The following is a 25,823-nucleotide window of genomic DNA, read 5'->3' on the forward strand; positions in this document are numbered from 1 at the left end:
CATTTCTGCTAATAATCTGTTCATACTAGCACTATGCCTTATAATTCGGCTGTAAAACATCCTTAGGAGAGCGATGACTAACGTGAGCAGAGGTACGACAACTCCCTATCCTGTTTCATTATGAATTGTTTCCAGCATGGCAACGGATTTGACATTAGTTGTCGAAGCATGATGATGTTCCTATTCTGAGCCACTACCTTGAGGTGTTCGTTCCTTCCCTCGCATGCCGGGCATATAATTGGGATTGGTGCTGCTAAAGGGCAGAATTCACTGGGGCTTTGTGAACTTTGGTCATTTTGGTATCTATCTTTGAGAGAGAATCTCATCCTGTTCCCTGAAATGATTTCAACAAATACTGCTTCCAAAGCCTTTGACCTTCTTTTTCTGGCTCGGTGTCCTTGCTATTTGAAGGGAGAGCGACTGTTCCTTTGTTTAAGGGAAATGTGAAACTGAAGTCTGTGGAGATAGGGTCATCGTGGAAGAACTAGAACTCCACCTTGTGGGACAGTGTGAGCTTCCAGGTACCTACATACTTTTAGAAGGCTACTTGCATCTCTGATGCAAACTCACCCAACAGTGGCCTTGGGCAAGGCTCTCAATCCAAATGTCTGCAATATTCCTGTTCCCTTATATAGCATCGAGAGCATGCCTAGCCCTTCACAGAGCACCATAAGCAAAGAAAAACAAAAACAATCCCTGACAGATTCCTCCTTTACCTGCAAAGATTATAACTAAAATTATTTTAGCTAAAATGCACAGAAGAGAACATGAAGAAGAAAAAGAAATTGTTGTTCAATAATGATTTATCTCTAGTAAATAATTAGCTTTTGAGTTCATTGGGAATCCGATGGTATTGAAAGGACAACAGTTAAAACAGTGGTGGATCACATGAGATGCATTGCATCAACTACAGTTCAGAATCCATTTTAGGACTTGCTCAATGGCACTGTTTTGAATTATTTAAAATATTTTGATATGGCTAGTCATAAGGAAATTAGAGCGGTTCACAGCAATAAAACCATGCAGCAAAAAAACAATATAAAATTTGAAATTAGAGATCAACTATTATAGCATGATATTTTCTTAATTGCCAGGACAGGCGGCGACCATTTTGCAGGAGGGTTCTGCTCCCGAGCCCCTGCGCAGATCGGCAGAGCATGCATAAGCGGCCCCTGCTCCATTATGCCCTGTCCCCATTCCTCCCTCTTCCGAAAGGACCCGTGCATCAGTGATTGCGTGTCAATTGGATGTGCCTAAAATGGTCACTGCCTGTATACACTTGGCAGTATAGAAAAGTTTTAAAGCTTAAGGCAGAAGGTGCCTGCTGAATCTCTGTTGGCAGAGCATTCCATAGGACTGGGCCAATAAAACTAAATGTTCTGTTTCTTATTACCAGATGAGCTTCACCAACTCAGGGGACAACCAGCTACACACCTGTAGATCTCAGTAATCCAGCTGGGATACAAGTGTTCAGGCAGTCACTAACATACCCTGGACCTAAACTGCAGCCCCACATAGAGAGCATTGCAGTAATCTAGTCTCAAGATAACCAGTTAACGGACTGCAGTGGTCATGTTATCGCTAGCTCCAGGAACAGCCATAGTTGGTAAGCCAGACAGAGCTGGCAAAAGGTACTCCAGTAACAGAGGACTTGGGTCTATAGCGACACACTTGCTCCTTCAGAGAGAGTGCGACCCCATGCTGAACAAGTAACCTGCATCTATCTCGGACATGAGAACTACCCACCCACAGAACCTCTGTCTTCCCAGGATTCAAACACAGGGTGGTCTACACACAGGGAAAAAACCACTATAAATAAGCCAGAAATTATATCGTTATAACAAAAGGGAGAAAACCCCTATGTTGTCTGAGGACTATCCCTGCCTCCGGGTCTGGTCCTGTCCGGAAGGATACTAGAATCAGCAAGGGATACCCACGTGACCTGAAGGTGCTGCTGTGCAATGCCAGGTCAATGATTCGTAAGACCACTGCCATCCATGACTTGATCATGGATGGAGGATTTGACCTGGCATGTGTAACAGAGACTTGGTTGGATGAAGCAGATGGGCCTGTCCTTGCCGCTGCTTGTCCACCAGGTTTCTCTTACGCACAGCAACCCAGGTCACGTGGGCGGGGAGGGGGGGTTGCAGTGATTTTTAGGAAGTCATTAGTTTGCACCAGGCGTCCTATTGGGAAGACCCAGTTTTCTGAGTGCATGTTCTGGAAGTTGGGCAATAGGGGCAGTACAGGATTCCTTTTGGTGTACCGACCTCCCCGCTGCACCAAGGATTCCCTGCCCGAGCTGCTTCAGGTCGTGGCGGATGTTCTCCTGGAGACACCTAGCCTGGTCGTCCTAGGGGATTTTAACATCCATGCCGACACGACCTTACAAGGGACCGCTCGGGACTTCGTGGAAAGCATGGCCTCCATGGGGCTGTCCCTGAATAAGTCTGGCCCAACCCATAGCCGTGGACATGCCTTGGACCTGGTGTTTACCTCTATGGATGTTGGTGATCTGACACTAAGTAAAAGCGAAATGAAAGAAGTGCCATGGTCAGATCACTTCCTGGTGCAACTGGACTTCTCTGCGACCCATCCCCTCTGCAGGGAGGTGGGACCAATTCGGATGGTCCGCCCCCGCCACTTAATGGATCCAAATGGTTTCCAGAGAGTGGTAGGGGATGCTTTATCCCATGTTGATGGCCTTTCAGCCGATTCCCTGGTGGCCCGCTGGAATGTGGAGTTAACCAGGGCTATTGACTGTTTGGCTCCGAAGCGCCCTCTCCGATTGCATGGAGCCCGGACAGCCCCGTGGTTTTCCACGGATCTGAGGGCAATGAAACAATCGTTGAGACGGCTAGAGCGCCGGTGGCGGATAACTCATTCCGAATCTGACCGGACACAGGTTAGAGCTCAACGTCGAGCCTACCAAGTGGCGATAGCGACGGCGAAGAAGAATTTCTTCACCGCCTCTATTGCATCTGCAGAAAACAGCAGCAGGAGACTTTTTCAGGTGGTTCACAATTTAGCGGAACCACCTGCAACATCGGGGCCCAGTACGGGCCACATGTTCTCCTGCAATGATTTTGCAAAGTTTTTTGCAGATAAAATCGCCCAGATTCGGGAAGAAGTAGACTCCACCGTGGGAGCAGGGCCGGGGCGGGAGAGTGCTAGAGTTCTGTCTAGTCAAGTTGAGTGGGATCAATTTCAATCTGTTACCTCCGAGGATGTGGACAGGCTGCTTGGACGAGTGAAACCAACCACCTGTCTCCTGGATCCTTGCCCATCCTGGCTTATAAAAGCTAGCCGGGAAGGACTGGGCGATGGGCTTCGTGGGGTGGTGAATGCTTCCCTCCGTGAGGGAGCCTTCCCAGACCCGCTGAAAGAGGCGGTTATTAAACCGCTTCTTAAAAAACCATCTTTAGATGCGGCCACGATGGCCAACTATCGCCCAGTCTCAAATCTTCCATTCCTGGGCAAGGTGATTGAGCGAGTGGTTGCTGAACAACTCCAGGCACGCCTGGAAGAAGCGGACCATTTGGATCCCTTCCAGTCGGGATTCAGGCCTCATCATGGGACTGAAACTGCCTTGGTCGCGCTGGTTGATGATCTCCGGCGGGCTAGGGACAAAGGTGAGAGCTGTTTCCTAGTTCTGCTGGATCTCTCAGTGGCGTTTGATACCATCGACCATAGCATCCTTCTGGACCGTCTTGAGGGGCTGGGAGCTGGGGGCACTGTTATACAGTGGTTCCGCTCCTTCCTCCTGGGCCGTGTTCAGAAAGTGGTGGTGGGGGATGAGTGTTCAGACCCTTGGGCCCTCACTTGTGGGGTGCCTCAGGGTTCTGTCCTCTCCCCCATGCTTTTTAACATCTATATGAAGCCGCTGGGAGAGATCATCAGGAGGTTTGGGCTGGGTGTTCATCAGTATGCGGATGACACCCAGCTCTACCTCTCTTTTAAATCAGAACCAGTGAAGGCGGTGAAGGTCCTGTGTGAGTGTCTGGAGGCGGTTGGAGGATGGATGGCGGCTAACAGATTGAGGTTGAATCCTGACAAGACAGAAGTACTGTTTTTGGGGGACAGGAGGCGGGCAGGTGTGGAGGATTCCCTGGTCCTGAATGGGGTAACTGCCCCTGAAGGACCAGGTGTGCAGCCTGGGAGTCATTTTGGACTCACAGCTGTCCATGGAGGCACAGGTCAAATCTGTGTCCAGGGCAGCTGTTTACCAGCTCCATCTGGTACGTAGGCTGAGACCCTATCTGCCTGCGGACTGTCTCGCCAGAGTGGTGCATGCTCTGGTTATCTCCCGCTTGGACTACTGCAATGCGCTCTACGTGGGGCTACCTTTGAAGGTGACGCGGAAACTACAACTAATCCAGAATGCGGCAGCTAGACTGGTGACTGGGAGCGGCCGCCGAGACCATATAACACCGGTCTTGAAAGACCTGCATTGGCTCCCAGTACGTTTCCGAGCACAATTCAAAGTGTTGGTGCTGACCTTTAAAGCCCTAAATGGCCTCGGTCCAGTATACCTGAAGGAGCGTCTCCACCCCCATCAGTCTGCCCGGACGCTGAGGTCCAGCGCCGAGGGCCTTCTGGCGGTTCCCTCACTGCGAGAAGCAAAGCTACAGGGAACCAGGCAGAGGGCCTTCTCGGTAGTGGCGCCCGCCCTGTGGAACGCCCTTCCAGCAGATGTCAAAGCGATAAACAACTACCTGACATTCAGGAGACATCTTAAGGCAGCCCTGTTCAGGGAAGTTTTTAACGTGTGACATTTTACTGTATTTTTGGTTTTTATGGAAGCCGCCCAGAGTGGCTGGGGAGGCCCAGCCAGATGGGCGGGGTATAAATAATAAATTATTATTATTATTATTACTATGGAAAACCTTGTTTTAAAATTTCCTGCTCTCTGGCGCCATCTGGTGTTGCATGTTTATAGTGCAGTCGAATCATTGCTTTTTTACTAATGTAGCTGGGACACCATCCACCACTGCATTCAGCCACTGATCCAGAGCTTGACTGGATTTAACTGTTCAGGGGTCCTTTACCTTTTACCTATTATGCACCACTGGGTCTAGAGTAGGCTTCTAAAGAAGTGGATACACAACTGCCTCTTTAAGGGCAAAGGGTAACACCCTATGATGCCAAGTTTTTTGTTTTTTACCAGTAATCGGCTAACCCACTCCATCTAGCTCTAATAAGCCAGCATAGACAAGGATCTAAAGAGCAGGGGATGGCAGGAAAGAAGTCCTAACTTTTTTTTGCAGCTGCTCAGAGTGGTCTATTGGGAATTGTTCTGTGTAATGAGGCCCTGTTACATCAAGGCTGTAGGGAGTTACAGAGAACTGTTTGGTAGTCTTGTGTGACAGGTTTGCAAAAACACTCTGCAGATTTTTTTATTTTTTAGTTTTTTAGGAGGGATGATAGCTGTGTTGTTTGTCCCATAAGAAAAATACCAAAATCTATTTTAGGCAGTACCTCTGTTAGCCCAACCCATATTTCACCAAGTTGTGTGTAAGCTTTCTAAGTTCTACAGAACTCTTCCTAAGGCTGGATGATGATGATGATGATGATGATGATGATGATGATTTAAATGGAAGAGTCTTAAGATGGAGGAGGCAGCAGACATGCAATTGCACCAAGACTTGCTGGGAAGGTGAAACACGGAAAATACAAAAGAACTGCTGTTACTCAAGTCTGCCCCCATCCTTAGGTGAAACACCCAGGTTCCTTAGCAAGTAGAAAAAAAGGAGAAAGGAGAAAGTAGGCAGATAAGGTTAATTATTTTTGTATGCAGCCAAATGACGTGAATAGAGCTTTTAGGAGATGTGAGGTCATGACCTGATCCTTGGCCATCTTAGCTGAATTTAGGCAGCCAGAGGTGAGTTGGCTGATTTAGATGGTGAGGCTATAAAGTTCTAACTAGAAGAAAAAGATTGCTGATTTAAAAAAAAAATTGTTAGGGAAAAGAATGACTGGGAAAGAAGTCTAACGCCACCACTTAAGCTCTGCTCTCACAGCCAAAAATCGAAGGCCAATGACAACCCATTTGAAAACAACACTTTATTTGCTTCAACATCCTCCTCCCACATCACTGTGATCGAGTGCCTTGGGGAAATAATTCACTGTGATTAAAATCTAGACTTGCCCATCAGAATGAAAAAAGTCTCCCCCCCCCCCACTTTCCACCCCTTCCCTCTCCACTGCCTCTCCTCCAAGATTTGGGTGTTTCCCCACTCAAAAAGGAAACAGACAGGGGAAGGTAGTGTATTGGGGGGGGGACCAGCAAAGGAGCTACTCAGAAGGTTGGGGACTCCCTGATCTACCTCGACATGGTGTGATTAAACTTGGGGACATGGAAATCTGCTGCACACCACCCCATTTTATCTTGTTATTTGGGGTGCACACACAGAGAGCTGTTGGACATTCCTGCCTGACAGGTGCTTGCTAGACAACCCTCGTTGTTGTAGTAAAACCAGGAGGTTTATCAAAGCCTTGGTAGGCCATTGTACATGGCAGGGGCGCCAACTCCTGGGGGCCCATCCTTTTGGCCCCCCAATGTTCCAAAAAATCAGGGCCCAGCATGGAGCAGCTTCAATAGCCAACTCCTCCTCCTGCCATGGCAGGTAGTGGCAGCAGCAGCAGGAGCTTCAGGCCATTGGAGCCACATTCCTGGCTCCTCTGAGGTCCTGATGTGACATTGGGATGTTTTATGTGTGCCATCATGCGCAACACCAGCCCCTGCTCCTCTGGAACATGGCCATAGGCGCCGACTCCATGGGGCTTGAGGGGGCCCGAGCCCCCTCAAAAATTCGTTTGGGGGGGCTCTGCCCCCCCAATAATCTCCGGCGCCCCTCCAGCAGAGCGCCATCACCGCCCCTCCCCCAGCCCAAAATGCACAGGGTCGGGCTGCATGCCTCCTGCCCTCCCTCCCGAGCAAAAGCTCCACCCAATTTCCGCTCCGGAGCTGATTAATAGGCGCAGCACGCTCTCCCCTATTCGCTCACGAGGAGGCGGCGCCACTTTATTTGCATATTCATGAGCTTATTTATTATTCATGAGCTTTCTCGGCCCCCCCCCCCAATATTTTTTATAAGTCCGCGTCCCTGAACATGGCTGCTGTGTTGCATTTGGTTTGGTATTGGGCAGGTTTTTTAGGACTGTTCTGTCCCAAGATGCATTCATTCTGGTGTGTTACAGGAGAAAGAAAACCTTCTGTATAACCAAAGGTCACATCTACACTATAAATTTAAAGCACATTTAAATAAACTTTAAGGGTGCTGGGAATTTTAGCCCTGTGAGGGGTAAACGATGGCTCCCAGGATTCTTTGGGGGAAACCCATGTGCTTTAAATATATGGTGCAGATGAAAGTCTGTGTGGTGTAGTGGTTAGAGTGTTGGACTTGGGCCTTGGAGACCAGGGTTCAAATCTCCACTCAGCCATAACGCTCACTGAGTGACCTTGGGTTGGGCCATTGATGCTCAGCCTACAGGGTTGCTGTGGGGATTAAATGAGAAGGGGTGAACCATGTATGCCACCTGGAGCTCCTTAGAGAAAACATCAGATATAAAACACAATAAATATGGAGCCTAAACACGAGAGGCCCCCAATGCACACACAGTGTGCAACATGATGGAGGCCTGCTTCATTTTCTCCAGTATCTAAGAAGCGTCTGCATGAACATTGAAGAGAATGAGGCCTTCAAGGAGGGTCAAGCCTCAGAGGGAGGAAGTTGCCTCAGGCAACTGACTGAGGCTGTCACAAAAGGGAAGGAAATAGTTATTCAATTTGTTGCTGATGGTGGTTTGTTTGTTTGTTTGTTTGTTTGTTTGTTTGTTTGTTTGTTTGTTTTACCAGGGATAGGGGCTTGGTGTATTTTTCTGCCTCAGTTGACAAAATACCTTGACTGACTTAGGGGCTATATACCCCTTGGTTTGGGGCAGGGGACACCATTGGCTGCTCACCTCAGGCAGCAAAATATCCTGAGGCCTGGCTTCCCAAGCCAGGGGGGAAAACTCCTAAGGTTGTGCAGCCTTAACATTTCAAACGCAATATGTTTTAAAACAGGGGTGCAGTCCCTCTTCCTTCCCCTTTATTTCTTCTCCTCACTTTCCAGAAACCCTAGTCGTATGAAAACAGAACCACACAATGGTGCATTTAATGCTCTCTCTTTCACACACAAGAGTCACAGAAACACATTTGACATAGGTCAGGGACTGTACACTAGGGAAGCCTTGAGAACGATGCTATTGACAAGTGAGTATATCGGCCAGAGGTTCCTTTTCATGTCATTGTTTTTTAAGCGGCTGACACGCTTAAAAACGACATCCTCTTCATTATCTTAGAAAAGTGGCTTTGAGTCTGACGAGGGGACCTGAGGAGTCTAGAAAGGTCTGCTAACCTCCCAGGGGGGGGGACTATATTAGACCTCTGAGTCACAGAGGTTTTGCATAGCCGGTGTTTGGTTACATGCCTTTTATGGGCTCCCTCATCAGGGATATCAGTATCCGCATTATAACTCCTATCTATTCTTAGGTGACACTTCGGCAGGACTGACCAGGCAAGAGACAAAAAAGATCTTTATTTTTCTGCTTTAAATTGAAAGAGAGAGAGCGAGAGAAAAGAATATCTCCTTTTTTAAAAACCAAAATACCCACCTGTGTCCCCCCCCTCCCTCTGTTTCACAGAGCTGCTGGGGTTCCTGGCGTAAAAGAGAGATAATATGTCTTACAGCGTGACTCTCAACGGACCCGGACCATGGGGGTTCCGACTGCAAGGGGGCAAGGACTTCAATATGCCTCTGACCATCTCCAGAGTAAGTGCTAACAACTCAAAATACCTCTCGAGATTTGCTTGGATAAGGAAGCAAACCTGCTTGTAATGGTGTGATCTGACCTGGGCAGATATGAGAGAGAGGGAGATTGTATTTGGTTAAAAATGGGAGGGGGTGTCTATGAAGATAGCATTAATACAGTGCTACCCCTCCCCCCCCAAAAAAAAATTGTGTGCTGCATTTGCGCCTTCTCTGATTCAGAGAAAATATTTTAGCAGCCGATCTTCTCTCTCCCTCTCCCCACAAATGTTTCTGTCTGCAAAAGTGTATCTGAACTGGTGATAAAGAGACTCTGTTTTGCATAACGTTGCCCATACTCTGCAAACTAAAAGTCCACATCGACAAGGGTGGAGCCGAGTGTTTGCAAACCGGATACTTACCCAGAAAATATAATAACAATCACACCAAGCTCTTATTTCTGTTCCCCTTGTATCTCATCCTGGTAAGGCTTATCTCCTCCTTTCCTGCGTTCAGATAAAATAGTTAAGCTACCAGAATGGTTTGCGATTGTCAGTGCCAGAGAGAGGCTGAAACGTTTTCAGCATCTGAAAAAGACACTGGTGTGCTTTTCCAGCAAAGTTTTTCAAATTACGGTAATAGGATAAGCTTAAATCCAGTAGTGTAGGCCTCTGGGGTGTGAAAAACAATGCCTTGCATTAAAAAGGTACCTGCTATTTTCTGCTTCAAGTAATGCATTCCTTAATTGGTGCAATTAGCCTTGACTATTCTATTTATTGCAATTCCAGTCTTCCACTTTCCTTAAGAACTATTGGCGACCTAACCAGAGGAAGGCCTGCTGGTGGGGAGCCATCTATTTCAGGGACTTCCTAAAAGGATCAAGATAATTGGGGGACGGGTGGGACGGGGGGGGGGGGACGACTCTGACTCCTTAATGGTGCTTGCAGTCAGTTTTCCGTTTACCTATATAATTACACAAAGAATGTACACTTTGGAGTTAAGTACTTGGGTTTATTTATGACTGCTGCCTGAAATGTACCTTCCAATTATTTAGAAGCATACAGACCAAAAAATAATAATATTTGCAATGTATTTGAATAGTCTAAAATCAGAACATGAGAATTTCTCAGAAATTTCAGAAATTTTGGTGGCCAGTTGCAATCCTTTACACACCAACTTGGATAGTAGGCTCCATTGAACACAATTGGACTTACTTTGAGTTGACATGTATAGAATTGCATTGTAGGTTCCGACCCAAACATCCTGTCTCTATGGAAGAGGCTACAGTTCTGTACCTGGTCTCGTAGGCCACCCATCCCTCTCACCTGCTGTGGGGCACCATGAGCGTAGTGTTCCTTGCAGCAGAGGGTTTCTTGGAGGAGTGGGTCAGCTGCAGGATCAAGGGGAAAGGGGATTGGGAAAGGCCACAGATCAACCTCTCACCTGTAGCCACAGGGCTGTTAAAGAGATGAACCACTTCTCTTGAGACCGGGCCACAGAAATCCTGCTGAAGACTATGGGGCTGTTTAGCTGTTACTTGCCTACCTCAACTCTCTGTGTGGTGAGATCAGGAGTGGGCTTCAGGTCTGAACACTTCTCTCCTCCTCTCAGAAGTGAACCTCAAACCAGGAGAGCCTTCATTTATCTGGAGGCAAGAGTAACTGTACCTTGGACTCTGAAATTTCTTTCTACTACAGGTTCAATATCCACAATAAAGCATAATTTCCACCTTTGGGGAGCAGGGCGGAAGCGTGTGAGATAAAAGCCCACTCGCAATTTTACCATGCATAGAAGTGAGCTGGGTAGGCCCAAAAGAAAATGAATGATCAATATGCTTGTTCTAAATGCTTTGGATGTAGCAGCAAGATAGATAACTGGAAATAAAAGAGATATCCAGACAAGTGTGGCTGCATGGATGTTTAAATTTCCTTCCCTATACTATGTGGTCCTCAACCATTTGTGAAATCCAGCAGTGTCTGCTCTCCAGCAGAATGGAGTCCTTTACTTCTCTCATGCAGCCCCTCTGGAGCATATTTTGAGGGAGGGGGCACTGTGGCAGCAGGGGGAAGGGAAGGGGGGAAAGCCCCCTTGTGCAAAATTGGGTGCTACCCAATGTTTCTTTGGGAAATATGAAGAATGATTTGTAGTTGTTTGGAGTGCAGGAGACCACTAAAATGAACTAAAGTAGTCTAAGCAATGAACCTATAAAAGCTCTTAATTACTATGTCTTCTCCACTGTGCTTGGCACCTCTCCTGTTTTCCAAGCTTCCTCCCATCCCAGTCTTCTCATGTTTAATTCTGAATGATCCAGGTGCATATACTGTTCCTGTGGCATTTTAGCTCTGTTGAAGAGCACCTGTGGAGGAATGTGCATGAAAAACGTCATGGTAGGATTTAAAACCTGTGAGGCTTTCTGCCGGGAGGAGGCTAGATTCCAGACTGTGCTTATGATTCTCTGTTTTGCAGTGGTCAGAAAGGTTTTTCACTCCAAAGTAAGACGATTTCCCCCCTTCTCTATTCTACCTGGCTTTTCTTCCTCAGAGAGAAAAGTACTATGTAAGAATCTTCTAAGGGAAAAGAAGTATTAACAGGATTAGGCTGTGGTTGTGACATCCATACCCAAATCCAGAGCTGCAGTGTAGATCAGGGGTTGTCAACCTAGTCCCTACTGCCCACTAGTGGGCGTTTCAGGATTCTAGGTGGGCAGTATGGGGTTCTACGGCACAAGCGGAATCCTCCTTCCATCGATCACTGGTGGGCAGTAAGGAAATTAGTGGGTGGCATTAGTGGGTGGCAGGTATAAAAAGGTTGACTACTCCTGGTGTAGATCTTCCAAGTTTGGGGCTCTGGTGATAGATACTGAAGCTGGAAATGCCCCATAGAAGTTTATTGCATTGAGCAGGCAGAGGTGGAAGGTGATTTATGGGATTGCAGATTAGAAAGCTTCTATATATTGCAAAAAAGAAGTATCATTGCACATACAAAGCTAGCATATCAGGGAAGCAGCTAGAACGTTTCTCCTGACATGCTAGTTTTCTAGCTACAGGATATTTTGGGGTTTTGTTTTTTTAAGGAGAGCATTAAAACGTATTATGCCCCCATCTGTTATTTGAAGTGGGAAAGTCCAGTAATAGTTGTATTGCACATAGACACCCATGAGTCACTCCTTGTCTTCCATGCATGTATAATTTTGTGTATGTATAAATAATACAAATGCCTTGTTCCCCCAAAATCTGTGATGAGCCTATCGGAGCTCCACAGTTCATGGGTACGTAAGGGATCCAGTCTTCAATATTCATTAACTACGTGTTTACAGACAAGAACACCGTAGTCATTTCATGTTGGCAAAAAATTAACATAGTAAGTGGTTTTCAGATACCAGTTGGTGCCAGACTTCTTATGGCTGTGTGTATTAATATCTGCAAGATAGAGGGTATGATCAGCCCTAGCATTTGCCATGGAAAGTTTTGGGATTAGTATTTTTCAAAATTTGAGCACTAAATTGCTGTGCTAATGTCAGGAAAAATTAAACTTGGCTTTAGTATTCATGTTAGGATAAGGCAAATCCTGAAATAGATGCTAGACCAGCATCTGAGCAACAGAGCAAGAGCTGGATTTGTTATTCATGACACACAGTGATTCCATTCTTGAGACTGATTTGCAAACATGAATATACAAAATAAAAAATATACAAAAATATTTTTGTAGATACATGTTTTAACACTTTTATTAGGAAATTGCATATCAACCTTTCACGTTTGTTCCTATTTCTTATATGCATTTATTCATCTTTTTATGAGTATTTTCGGGAGTCTCTCAACTTTCCTGTAGCTTTTCTCTTGCCATGATAATTGACTGTTTGCTCATGGGGAATAAGGAAATAAGAGATACCTAGAAGCTGCTCTCAGAACATCCAACCAGCTATCCATTTGAGTGATGATATCACACAAAGCTGTAATTTTCAATACTGTCCTATCTCACTTTTATACTGTCCTCTCTATAAAAGCGTCATAAACCAGACAAGAAGCTCCTTTTTGTCAGGAATAAAGTTTTATGGGCTGTTTGTTATATTACCCTTATTACAAATAAAAGTGGCACCTAGGCACTGTATCAGGAATAGTTCTTACAATATACCGGTAAGTTGTGTGGGACTTTTACCACCAGGTACCTGTAGCCTCTGGTGTAATCATATATATATATATATATATATATATATATATATATATATATATATATATCACCATCAGGGCAGAGAATTTCATCTTTAGAAAAGAGGTCCAGTGTGTGAATATTTCTTCTGCAATGGTCTCATTTACCTCATTCAAATGTTGTGCTAAACCAAAGGGTACCTAACGTGGCATCCTGTAGATCAGTATTTCCCAAACTTGGGTCTCCAGCTGTTCTTGGACTACAATTCCCATCATTCCTGACTACTGGTCCTGTTAGCTAGGGAAGATGGGAGTTGTAGTCCCAAAACAGCTGGAGGGCCAAGTTTGGCCATGCCTGGTTTAGCATTACAGTATATGAACGAGACTTGGGATTGTGAACTTCCTCTCTCCTTTCTTTCTCTGACATGGCTGAGTTGGAGAACAGAAGCTTTCACTTCCATTTTAATTCATACCAGTTAATTGAGGTTAATATTAAGCATTGTTTATTGAAACAAGCCACCTCCATGAATTGCATTTTGAATTGGCTCTTTTCAATAAATTGTAATTAACGCTAGCCACACTTTGTCTAGATTAGGACATGGTGCTAAAATGTAGCTAGTTAAAAACAAGCAAAAGCTCCCAATCTCCTCCTCGCAGCTATAACCAGAGGATAAGAGATAATGGAAAGTGTAAAAACCTGGGATTCCTTAGCACAACTCTAAATCATACTTTTTAGTGTTGTGTCCAAACCCGGCCACTTTGGATAAGTCACTTTCAGCCTGATTTAACACACAAGAATTTTGTAAAGATAAACGAGAGAAAAATGGTTACTCTCCTTAGACTCTTGGGGCAAGGAAGAAAAAGATTTTTTTAATGTAAATGACATAACCGTTGTGTCATAAATTAAGCTCCATGGATATTCATACTTCAATGACTGTAGCAGCAACTGAGCATGTATGAATGGGGCGAACCCAGACCACAAACACAACAGCTGGAATGTTCATATCACCAAAATGTCAACTCAGACTCAGTATCTTGGCTAAATGCAGATATGTCAAGGAGTCTAGTTGGTTACATGGTATTTTTAAACAGTGAGGATGGAAGATCTGGTTTCTGTTCGTGTGTGTGTGTGTGTGTGTGTGTGTGTGTGTGTATCTTGTGGTGGTTCATTGGTATGGGGAATTTTTAAAAATGATTATTCATTTATCCAAGTTACACATTACAGCAAAGAACTGGTAATATTGGGATGAAGAAAATATATGGTGTAAGAAGGCTTAAGTCAAGAGCGGGTTCTTAACTTTGTGGTGTGAGTCTGGCTTGTTGCTGGCTTTGGAATTTGCATGTCAGATGCACAAGCTAATATATCAAATGATAATTCACCCAGCAGTCTTAACCCTTTCCCCATGCATGCTTCAAACAAACCATTTTTTTAAAAAAATTGCACAGGTATGTTGTTTCAGTTATACATTTCCACCTCATTTCTTCTTTAAAAAACCAAACTGCCTGGGGGGGGGAGCAGCTTCAAAACTGAACTAGGAATTGATACAATTGTGTGTTTGTGATGGCACAGTCCCAATAATACAGTCCCTTGACCAGTGGCTCCATATCATTAAAAACCCTTTCTGACCCATTTTTAAAGAGCTCGCTTTGGGACAGAAGCAAACTTCTTTGCAAAGCACCACGACTGCCTTTGCCGTTCTCACACTGGTACATTTGTACAGACCCGCAATACTGAAAAAGATCAGTTATCAACTGGCATCACATATCCTCACACAAAAGGTCTCATAGAAAACACAACACCTGGATATTTGCCATATTTATGTCGACGTAACTGAACACTTAAAGGTAAAGGTACCCCTGCCCGTATGGGCCAGTCGTGTCCGACTCTAGGGTTGTGCACCCATCTCACTCTAGAGGCCGGGGGCCAGCGCTGTCCACAGACACTTCCGGGTCACGTGGCCAGCGTGACAAACTGCATCTGGCGAGCCAGCGCAGCACACGGAAACACCGTTTACCTTCCCGCTAGTAAGCAGTCCCTATTTATCTACTTGCACCCGGGGGTGCTTTCGAACTGCTAGGTTGGCAGGCGCTGGGACCGAGCAACGGGAGCGCACCCCGCCGCGAGGATTCGAACCGCCAACCTGACGATCGGCAAGTCCTAGGCGCTGAGGTTTTACCCACAGCGCCACCCGCGTCCCTTAACTGAACACTTACGTAATATGTAATAGCTACATAGCTTCCAACATAACTAAATAGCTTCCAACATAAAATAATAATAACAAAAGCTCAAAAATTAATTGATGGCTGGCAGAACTTTCAGTTATTCCCTTCTGGGAGGTCCAGGTGATCTGATCTCTGTTGCGTCTTCAAAAGCATGCAGCACAGGAGCCGCAGTCAATCAGAAGGGTGACAGGTGAAGGCATATCTTTGTGTTCCCATGAAATGGAGCATTGTGCTTAACGCCTTGTCATTTATCTAAAAATAAGTGGCTGAGTGGTGGCAGCGAGGAAAGAGAAGCAGGCGTGTGAGATTTTAAGGTCACCCTGCAGCTTCCAGCGCCTGAAATTCTGGAACCGAATATCTTCTTCTTGCAGGCAGGTGTGAAAAGCAGTTTCCGTGTTCTCTGTAGCCCAGTGTTGTTGACACGGGGCCACAAACACAGCTCGGTTGCCTTTCTCCTTCGTCCCTGTGGGCTCCTCCACAAGCTTGCTTCGGGGAGCTTGCTGCCAAGTTGGGAAGGAAGCCAAAATAATGGTGTGTGTGGCCTTCACAGGTGACCGTGATCTTATCTGTAAACTTTCCCAGTGCTATAAGAAGGTGGGCCTCCCTAGAGATTATAAACCTCTGAACCAAATCAGAAGAATCCTGCCTGCCTGTCCTTTCCCAATCTCCATGTAGCCAAAGAGTGGCCAACCATTTTTCTAAGTCACAGGTGGGCATCCTGCAGCCTATTTTATGTAGCCCCCAACATCTCCTGAGGCTGCCCCATTCTTTCCTCTCATCAGAGTTCCTTCCTTCTCTTCATTTCCTCCATATTTTCCTTCTTTGCTTTTCGTTTCAGAACAATTGGAAGGGGCGGTATTGTGTTTGATAAAATAATAACTTTTTAAAATTTCAAGATCAGTATTCTTCCAGGATAGTCTTTCTTCTGTTAATGCAGAACACTATTGTCTCTGGCACCCCCCCCCCATCCCTGGTTGAGACTCTTCCCACTACAGTACTGACACATAGTTTATGCCCAAAGGTATGTGGCCTTCCACAGTAGAAAGGTTGCTTGCTTGTTGTTGTTGTTTAGTCATTTAGTCGTGTCCGACTCTTCGTGACCCCATGGACCAGAGCACGCCAGGCACTTCTGTCTTCCACTGCCTCCCGCAGTTTGGTCAGACTCATGTTGGTAGCTTCGAGAACACTGTCCAACCATCTCGTCCTCTGTCGTCCCCTTCTCCTTGTGCCCTCCATCTTTCCCAACATCAGGGTCTTTTCCAGGGAGTCTTCTCTTCTCATGAGGTGGCCAAAGTATTGGAGCCTCAGCTTCAGGATCTGTTCTTCCAGTGAGCACTCAGGGCTGATTTCCTTAAGAATGGAGAGGTTTGATCTTCTTGCAGTCCATGGGACTCTCAAGAGTCTCCTCCAGCACCATAATTCAAAAGGATCAATTCTTCGGCAGTCAGCCTTCTTTATGGTCCAGCTCTCACTTCCATACATCACTACTGGGAAAACCATAGCTTTAACTATACGGACCTTTGCTGGCAAGGTGATGTCTCTGCTTTCTAAGATGCTGTCTAGGTTTGTCATTGCTTTTCTCCCAAGAAGCAGGCATCTTTTAATTTCATGACTACTGTCACCATCTGCAGTGATCATGGAGCCCATGAAAGTAAAATCTCTCACTACCTCCATTTCTTCCCCTTCTATTTGCCAGGAGGTGGTGGGCCAATACCTTGCTCTAAGTAGGCCCAAGGAAAGCTAGTTGCCGAGTAATTTCCCACGGTGGGCCTTGAATGGCCCAGAGGCAGAGTTTTGAGCAAGCCCTTCTGAATCAACAGGCGGCGTTCTCTATCCCCTAGGCAGGTGTGCATGTCAGAGCTAGTATGCAATGAAGCAGCAGTCTGATTGTTTTTAAAAAGACTTTTGGTTTCACCGCTATTGCTTCCTGGGGAATTTTAAGCATATTGCCTTCCAAAATGACTCTGCTTCATCTTTTTGCAGGGCATGGTGGGTGGTTGAAGCCAACCACGTGCACTACCAACGTGGTGTTTTTTTGTTGTTGTTGTTGTTTTGTATATAGAGTTTTTAATATAACTGGGATTTAGAACCTCAGCAATGGCAGGCGTCTTTATCAGCAACATCTAGTGTTCTGGATGTTAGTTCTGGCATCATGATGTGTGTTTCTTTGCCTGTAGCAGTAGCAGGCACTGCATAGTGGCAAATAAATATTGTTTAAGTTGAAAAAGGTGTTTCACGCCTGCCATTTTTCGTATCAGTTACATGTTCTTTATTTTCGGAATTCATTGTGGCATAACATTACTTGGCTTGCTCATAATCGACTTGAGTTACTCTATCATGGATGTTTTGAGTGAAGGTGATGCATCTGGAATTTTGTTCTGGCCTTTAGAAATGAACCCATTCAGCTTGAACACAGGAAATATTTAAGTGAAAGGACAGTTCATACAAACAAATGGACATTAAGTATCCATTGATAAAAAAATTTAATTAGCAACTGCAGGAAAGTTTCTGGTTATCAAAGAGGGAAAATGCAAGTATTTGAAAGGCCAAGAGACAGGATATTGAATGAGTGCAAAAACAGCACCTTGTCTATTGAGACAGCAGATCTTCATGAGCAATTATGATACTTGGTGGGGGGGGGGAGTAGTGCCAGTGCCCCATAATAAAATGACAGAGGTAAGATTTGAAGAAGCAGCTTTGTAGCTCGTAGTCTTAGGTGCTGTGTCCCCCTGCTGTCTTGTACAAAATTTCAGTCAACCCTGCGAACGTGATGCCGGAAGAAGTGCAGTTCACATGATTTAAGGCTGTGGAAGCTATTCACTGAGCAGTATTCCCCTTCCCCAAATCATTAGGGTATTGTCATGTGAGAAATGGATTTCTTCCCACTATTCTTATGCTCCGTGCTTCTATTATATTTTTTTAGTACAGTGCAATATCCCTCAAAAGAAGAAGAGCAACTGTAATTTTTTTTTGGGGGGGGTATGGATTCCGAGTATGTTAGTCCCGCTCCATCAATTCCTTTGCAGCATCTGAGAACTTGGATTAAATCAATTCCATTCTCCTAGTGGCTCTGATCAGAATAGAGCCGTCAAGAATGACCTCTTTTGCTTCCTGTAACTTGCATGCTCCATCAACATCCAGAAACTTTCATTAAATAATAATATCCATGCAAAAATTGAAAGTATTGCCAGACTTCCCTAGTGATCACTTTGGCTCTCACTCATTGACCGCTTTTACAAGTACCAATACTTCATTTTGCTATTACAGAAATATGGGCGTGTAGAGCACAGCTGGGGAACATATGGCTCATGACATAATTTAATGGGAGGTACGAGCCTGGAGGGAGAACAAGGAGGGGGTAAATGGGTGTGGGTGTGCAGATGGAGCAATGGAAGGAGAAGTGTGTGGTGGGAGCCCCTTGCAAGCTACCACTTCAGACATCTGTCAAAAGGATCTATCCATCCCTCCCCCGGCTGTCTGTTGGGTTGCTGAGGAAGGGAGATTGGGGCCATTTCACAGACAAAATCTCCACGTGGACTGGAAATGTCAGCACTCTGAAACCCAGGAGAAACACTGTCTGTCATTGTGGACAATACAAGTTAAATGGACCAAGGGTCCAATTCTGCATAAGGCAGCTTCCTATATACATTTTGACTTAATTCATATTCATAGTCCTCTACAAGTTCTGGTGTGTTTGGCAAGGGGCAGCTGGTAGAACTGGAAATAACTCTGCCTTTCGTGATCATGGAGCTATGTCATCTTGCCATACTTGGGAGGACAAATACCAATTGCTGGACTATTTTGGCTTCGTTTCTCCACTGCTGCTGATTAGCCACCATTGCTGACCTAAATACTGATTTAAACCCCTTTCTTTTTAAAAGGCTGTTGGCTCACGACTCTTAATGTACTTTAACAGCCTATAGCCCTTTGATGTACAGCCAGCCCTGGCTGCAATTACTCTGTGTCTGCATGCCACATAAAATGACAATAGCGAAGGGCTAGACAGTCTTTACCTGCCCTGGATCGCACGTATGCTGCTCTGAAGCCTAGCCATGGATTGACACTCTATATTTAAAGTCCCCTGTAATGTAGGAAGGCATTTTGATCAGGAACTAATGCAGTGCTTGCTTCACACCCCTGGAATGTATGGGTAAGGCAAGTAATTCGGAACATCCAACATACATCTTGTCATAAGCCGGTCCAAAGTGGGTGGCCAGTTCCAGAGTTTTCTGTTAAGAATAGTTTGCAGCGAAGGTTTGTTTGTTTAGATGTTGGGATTTCTCAGAAGGTGGTGAAAGTTGACTCATTGAGGAGATCCAGGGAGGTTGGACAGCTCAGTTGGTTAGAGCATGGTGCCTATAATGCCAAGGTTGCAGGTTCGATCCCCATATGGGACAGCTGCATATTCCTGCCTTGCAGGGGGTTGGACTCGATGATACTCGGAGTCTCTTCCAACTCTGCAATGCCTCTTCTGTGCTTAGAATGTAATATAGATCCAGGGTAATGGGAGGGGCAGAGAAGCTCCATTGTGAACCTCACTGTTGGCCTTCAGCCCATATTGGGCCTAAGCTAACACACAGGATTGTTGCAAGGATAAAATGGAGGCAGGGAGGACCATTGCCTTGAGCCCCTTGGAGAAAAGGCAAAATACAAATATAATTATGTAATGTAACGAGTAAAAAGCAAGTTTTAATTTAGAGAAAGGTTATGTAGGGGCAAAAAGAATTGTGAATTTAGGTAGACATAAGCAGACCAGGGTCGGGGCCCTCCCCTGTTCTTGGGAATCTGATATGGAACCAGTGGGTTTTCTGCCTTTTTTAGGAGTCTGCTTGTCTAAAGGAAGCTAAGGGTGCAATCCTATACCCACTTGCTCAGGATAATGCCCATTGAAGTCAGTGGGACTTAGTTCTAAGTAGGTGGGATTATAGGATTGCCCAGTAAGCCCTATAACATTGTACTTGGACAGGTCCTCACCACTCTGGGAAGCAGAGGATGCTTAACAATATGCTCTCTGTGATCTCTTTCTCTGAGATGGGAGAGGTTCTGTCTATGGTGGCCAGATGCAGAAGAAGAAAGGGAACCCCCAGAGCAGGAGAGGGGAGATAAACCCATCTGGCAATTTCAGTGCCAGTCTTGGCTGTGCGTAGATAATTGCTGTGGAAAGTGTGGAAAGGAAGCCATGAGCTGACATGTTCCCATGTGAGCGTGCTATACAGTTAAGATGTAGCCACTTTCTCCTCCCCCCCCCCCAAGAGATCCCTAGAGATTCCTGCACTGCCGGAGGAGCTGAAGTTGGAATAATGGCAAGTTCTAGGGACTCAAACAAATTGTTTTGAAAGGTATTCTCTAAGAAGACCAAATGGGGAATAGTGGCTTTTCCAGAGCTGGTACTAGAAAGCTGGGGCTATCTCCAGGACAGCTTCGTGCCATGGAAAACTGTTGTTGTTAAAATTCTGCATCCAAAGTCTGCTGTTAAAGGCACAATAGCCAGAAAAAGAAGAGAGAGCTGAAAAACCATGTTGGAATACATTGTCCATGGTTGACAACACAAAAGCATGCTGTTAGTGAAGTTTGCCACCTCTGCCTAAACAGAACAGTGCGAGAGCAGTAGCGAGCTTTGCTTTCATCATACTTGAGGAATGTTTCCACTTTGACAGGCTGAGAAGATGCCGTCTCCATTCCCCTGCAACTCAAGGGGCTGGCTGTGAATGAAAAACTAGAAGAGCGTTGCTTTATTTATCCCCTCAACAGGTGCAAATCGGCCAGCTGTAATGTGAACATTCCTCCACCCACAGTTCCTTTGGGTCACTGCGTCCTAACCTGGAGCAGAAGACCAGACCCTGCCTAGCACAGCGCTGCATTTCAAATCTGCCTCTGAGGCAGTGATGGTTGTGGTGGCAGAATAATGTATTTTAATTGTTAAATGTAAGCCACCCTGGAAGCGGTGAAGTGGAAGGAAGCTGTTGAATGCCTAGAATAAAATAAAGGAATTCATTTACAGGCCATAGTTCTGTACCCATCAAGTGTCCCTATTTCCCTGGGACATTCAAGAATTACTGAAGCTATCCCAGCTTCTGATTTCAACCGGGAATGTCCCGTTTTCCTCCTCCAGTGCTATTACCGCCAAGCACAAGAATAGGATCAGCTGGTGCTTGCGGGACGGATGGGGCTCGTCAACCTGGGAAGGTAGCCCATCTTGGAGAAGGAAAACACCGTTCCTAAATCTGTGGGCTGATATAGGATCAGCCCACCTCCTGGGCTCTGCTCAGTCCATTGGATCCAGCTAGTCTACCTGTATTGACTGCATTAGCAGCAACAGCACCGCACATAGGAGCCAACTCCTAGGGGCTGAGGTCCCTTCGCCCCCCCTAAAATATTTGAGGGGGCCAGGGGCCCCAAAATGGATGGGCATTTCCATTCAAATGGTATGCATGTGCTGCATTATGTGATCAGTTATGTGGGGCAGGGCTTACCTGCCCCCCCCAATATTTTATTGAAGTTGGCACCCCTGCCCACACATGTAAAGTCTACATAAGCCCAACAGTCTGTTGTAGTTCCACCCCCACCCCCTTTGTGGGAAGCCTTCTTACAGATACCAGTGAAATAACAGGGCAGGTTGGTGTGATCCAGGTCGCCCCACCTTCTGTATGGTAACTATTTCAGACCCAGCTTCTTATGTATCATAATGTCAGGGAACTGCCATCGGCTCAGAGGCGAGAGGGGGAAAGGCAGATGGATTACAGAGAGCCTCCAAAAATCGTTGGAAGCAGCACTTCCTCAGCGGAGGAAGGAAGCCACGCCTCTAGTGGGGAAGAGCTGCAGGGCTTGGAGGCTGCAAGGCGGTGCCAGGACACCTTGCCTGAGTAAAGCGGTGAGGAGGGAGGTCCCCCTTTACTCAAGCCTTCCTTGCGCAGTAGGCTTTCAAGTAGAGAAGGGAGACGTAGGCTGGGGGTCAAGAGACTACTCTGCCGGGGAAAGTTTAAGGACCACCCTCTCTCAGATTCTGCTAGTGAGTGAGCAAGACATGGAATAGATGCGTGTTCTGCATTGTAAAGGTTTTTGAACCAATAATAAAGCTTTTGAAAAGACCAGTGAGGGATCCTGCCTGTTCGCTCTCAAGCAACCATCCGATAGCCCTAACACATAAGAAGGTTGATACTTTCAATCAGCTTTACCAGAAAAGCTACCGGGTGCGCATTGTTCCATGGCATTTTCCAAAATGAAATGAACGTCAGATCGTGTAGCAAGATGTCAGGGAACTGCCATCAGAGCATCAGGTGGTGGAGGGACTCAGGCAGGATGAAAGAGACTCAACTGCTGAAGCAGGGACCAGCAGGGGGAGGAGTGGGTCTCTGAGGGAATGCGAGCAGGAGGGAGGGCTCAGGGAGGCTTCCAGCGAGAACAGTGGGGAGGTATCGGAGTCTCCCATAGGGAGACCCATACCTCGCAGGAAACTGTCACGCCGTGAGTCCAGGAGACGCGTTTCCGTTAAGGAACTTCTTTGTTGGAAACGCTTCCGCAGACAGCCACTGTCGGACTCTACTAGTGACTAGAGCAGACATGTCTGAGGAGCTCCGTCACACACGGAGGTTTGTGGGGGCGCACAAACTCTGAGGGAGCACGTTTTCACGCACAAGCAGCTAATCAAACCCTCACAGCAGTCCGACAGTCTTTGTACGCTGCCTGTGCAAGAGAAGGCATCATGAGCGAACCAACCGGAACCGGAGGAGCAGGGGCTGGAGCTGGTCCAAGCTTGGAAGATAGATACCGAGCGTTGGAGGTTCAACTGGCCCTGCAGACGGCGAGGCTGGAGGAGAGAAGGGCTCAGGATGCAGACAAGAAGGGGAGAGCCACTCAATTCCCCAGAAAGGTACCAGGATTGGTGCAGAAATTTGGGGGGGACCCCAAGGACTACCATGCTTTTAGGACAGAGATGCAATATGCCCTTAATGTGCAGTTCGATGAGTTCCCTGATGAGGAATCGCGAGTTGCTTTTGTAATTGGGCATCTTGAGAAAGGGGCTAGAGACTGGGTGCGACCCCTAATGGCAACGCACAATGACATACTAAAGGACACAATGAAGTTCTTTCGTGCAATGGATATCATGTTTTCCAGCGATATTGAGGAAGGGGTGGTGCGCAGACAGCTAATGGCTTGTAAGCAGGGGAGTCGATCTGTCCGTGAATATTGGACTGAGTTTACCATGCTGATTCACAGACTGAGTTGGGATTTATCGGCGGCACCCGTTCAAATGCTATTTGAAGAAGGTCTTTCTTCGGGGGTGAAAGACGAGCTGGCACGGAGCCCCAGGGCGGAGTCTATGGATCAGCTGACCAAATCTGCGCTGACCATAGGAGCGCGGCAGGAGGCAAGAGCCTTGGAGAGGCGGGAAGGGAGAGGGGAACGTTGGAAGGAGTTCCGCATTCCAGACATTCCTGAGCCAGCTTTCCCGCCGGCAGAGCCGATGGAAATCGGAACAGCGCGCGCGCGCGCATTTTCAAAAACCAGCGAGGGAGCTAAGAAGGAGGGAAAGGGCCCCCGGAAATGCTATCTCTGCCAACAGCCAGGCCACTTTGCCAGAGTCTGCCCCCAGAGGAAGGAATGGCAAGGGATGGTGGGAGCTGTCGAGGGGGGAGAAGAAGGGGGAGCGGAGCAGGTAAAAGCCAACGCCTGGTTGCCACAATTGGGGCACTGCAGCCAGGCCAAAGAGCAGTGAAAGTGCCCGTGCCAGAAGCTCCTCGACCTGCTCTAGTGATTGAAGTGTCGCTAGAGCTGCAGAATGGGCACCCCCTAAAAATAAAGGCGCTATTGGACTCAGGCAGCTCCTGCAATTTTATGAGCAAGGAGTTTGCTGCTGAACACCAGATACAGACCATCCCTTTAAGCAACCCCCTGCAGGTGACCACGATTGATGGCAGGGAGTTGTTGGGAGGAGGAGTCCGCTTGCAGACTGTCCCAATGATAATGAGGGTGGCAAGGCACACAGAACTGATAGCGTTTAATGTGGCCACCCTGGGAGGCGCTCCCATTATTTTGGGAATGAGCTGGCTAGCTCTACATGATCCGCTGGTTGGCTGGCATCAAAGAGTGGTGTCCTTTGGTTCAGCACATTGCCTAGAACACTGCAAAGGGGAGAAGGGTTCAGTAGAGGCCCAAGCCACCCTAGCAGGGACTGAAGTAATGGGGAAGGTGAAGGTACCACCACAGTATGCAGATCTCAGCGACGTGTTCAGCGAGAAGGAAGCTGACCAACTACCACCTCATAGACCCTTTGATTGTCAGATCAATTTACTCCCTGGAGCACAGCTTCCCGTGGGCAAGTTGTATGCCATGTCAGACAGGGAAATGCAGGAGTTGCGAGGGTTCATTGACAAGAACCTGAAGAGAGGCTTCATCAGAGAGTCCAAAGCAGCAGGGGGGAGCCCAGTGTTCTTTGTGGACAAAAGAATGCGGACAAGCCGAGACTTGTATGTGATTTTAGGCGGCTGAATGCAGTGACTGAACCGGTGGCGTTCCCTATGCCCAGAATTGATGATATTTTGACCATGGTGAGGAAGGGAAAGATTTTCACAAAGCTGGATCTAAGGGGGGCGTACAACCTGATACGCATAAGGAAAGGGGATGAATGGAAAACCACCATGTTTACCCCTTTGGGGGCGTTTGAATACCTCGTTATGCCATTTGGATTACAAGCAGGCTCCGCGTGTTTTCAATCTTTTATGAACCACGTGCTGGGCCCTTTGCTCTACAAGAATTGCGTTGCCTTTCTAGATGATGTGTTGGTGTATTCTGAGAATGAGGAGCAACATGTGAGAGACGTCAGAGAAGTGTTGAGCAGACTGCAAGCCAACAGGCTGTGGGTCAAACTGGAGAAGTGTCGGTTCCATACCAAGGAGGTGGAATTCCTGGGGTACCGCCTGTCAGACAAGGGATTGGCCATGGATCCCGGCAAGGTACAGGCAGTGCTGGAATGGAAAACACCCAAAACCAAGAAGGATGTGCAGAGGTTCCTAGGGTTTGGAAACTTTTATCGTAAGTTCATCCGCAACTTCGCCCATCTGACGGCGCCCATCACTGACTGTCTCAGCAGTAAGAAGAAGTTTGTATGGACGGCGGAGGCGGGGCGAGCGTTTGAGGAACTGAAAAGGGCCTTCGCCTCTGAAGAACAACTTCTGCATGTGGATTTACGAAAGAAGCTAAGGGTTGAAACAGACGCATCTGACAGAGCCATAGGGGCGGTGCTTCTTCTGCAGCCGGGGAAGGAGGAGTCGGAGTGGCGTCCGTGTGCCTTCTTCTCGCGGAAGCTGAACAAATCCGAGAGGAACTACACGGTGTACGACCGAGAACTGCTTGCTATTCATGAGGCGTTCCGGAGATGGAGGCATCTGCTAGTTGGTGCACAACATAAAGTGCAAGTGTGCACGGACCATAAAAATCTAGAGTACTGGAGAACGGCGCGAGTGCTCAACCAAAGGCAGTTGAGATGGGCCCAAGAGTTCTCCAAATTTAACTTTGAGATTTGTTATGTGCCAGGCCCAGAGAATGTTAGGGCGGACGCTCTCTCACGCAAGCCTGAATATTTGGAGGGGGAGGGAGCACCCGAAGAAACCCATATCATTCCAGAGGACCGCTGGGTGTGTGGGGCGACTTTGGTGGGGCA

At 46.8% G+C, this 25,823-nt stretch overlaps 1 protein-coding gene across 14 annotated transcripts in view; it reads left to right on the top strand.

Annotated features, from left to right (window-relative positions):
- The window catches only part of LDB3 (LIM domain binding 3), a 161,177-nt gene that overhangs the window by 8,454 nt on the left and 126,900 nt on the right, over window positions 1-25,823 (top strand). For 13 of the 14 annotated variants that reach the window (XM_081190852.1, XM_081190853.1, XM_081190855.1 and 10 more), the window contains exon 1: window positions 8,568-8,816. In XM_081190852.1, coding sequence (XP_081046978.1) covers window positions 8,724-8,816 — 93 coding nt within the window. In that variant the 5' untranslated portion in view covers window positions 8,568-8,723. Of the gene's footprint in view, window positions 1-8,567; window positions 8,817-25,823 lie in introns of those variants that run through there. The other variant, XM_081190846.1, reaches the window with a different exon arrangement.

The sequence above is a fragment of the Podarcis bocagei genome (genome assembly GCF_964188305.1).
Source record: "Podarcis bocagei genome assembly, chromosome: 4".
In the NCBI taxonomy this organism is placed as follows: Eukaryota; Metazoa; Chordata; class Lepidosauria; order Squamata; family Lacertidae; genus Podarcis; species Podarcis bocagei.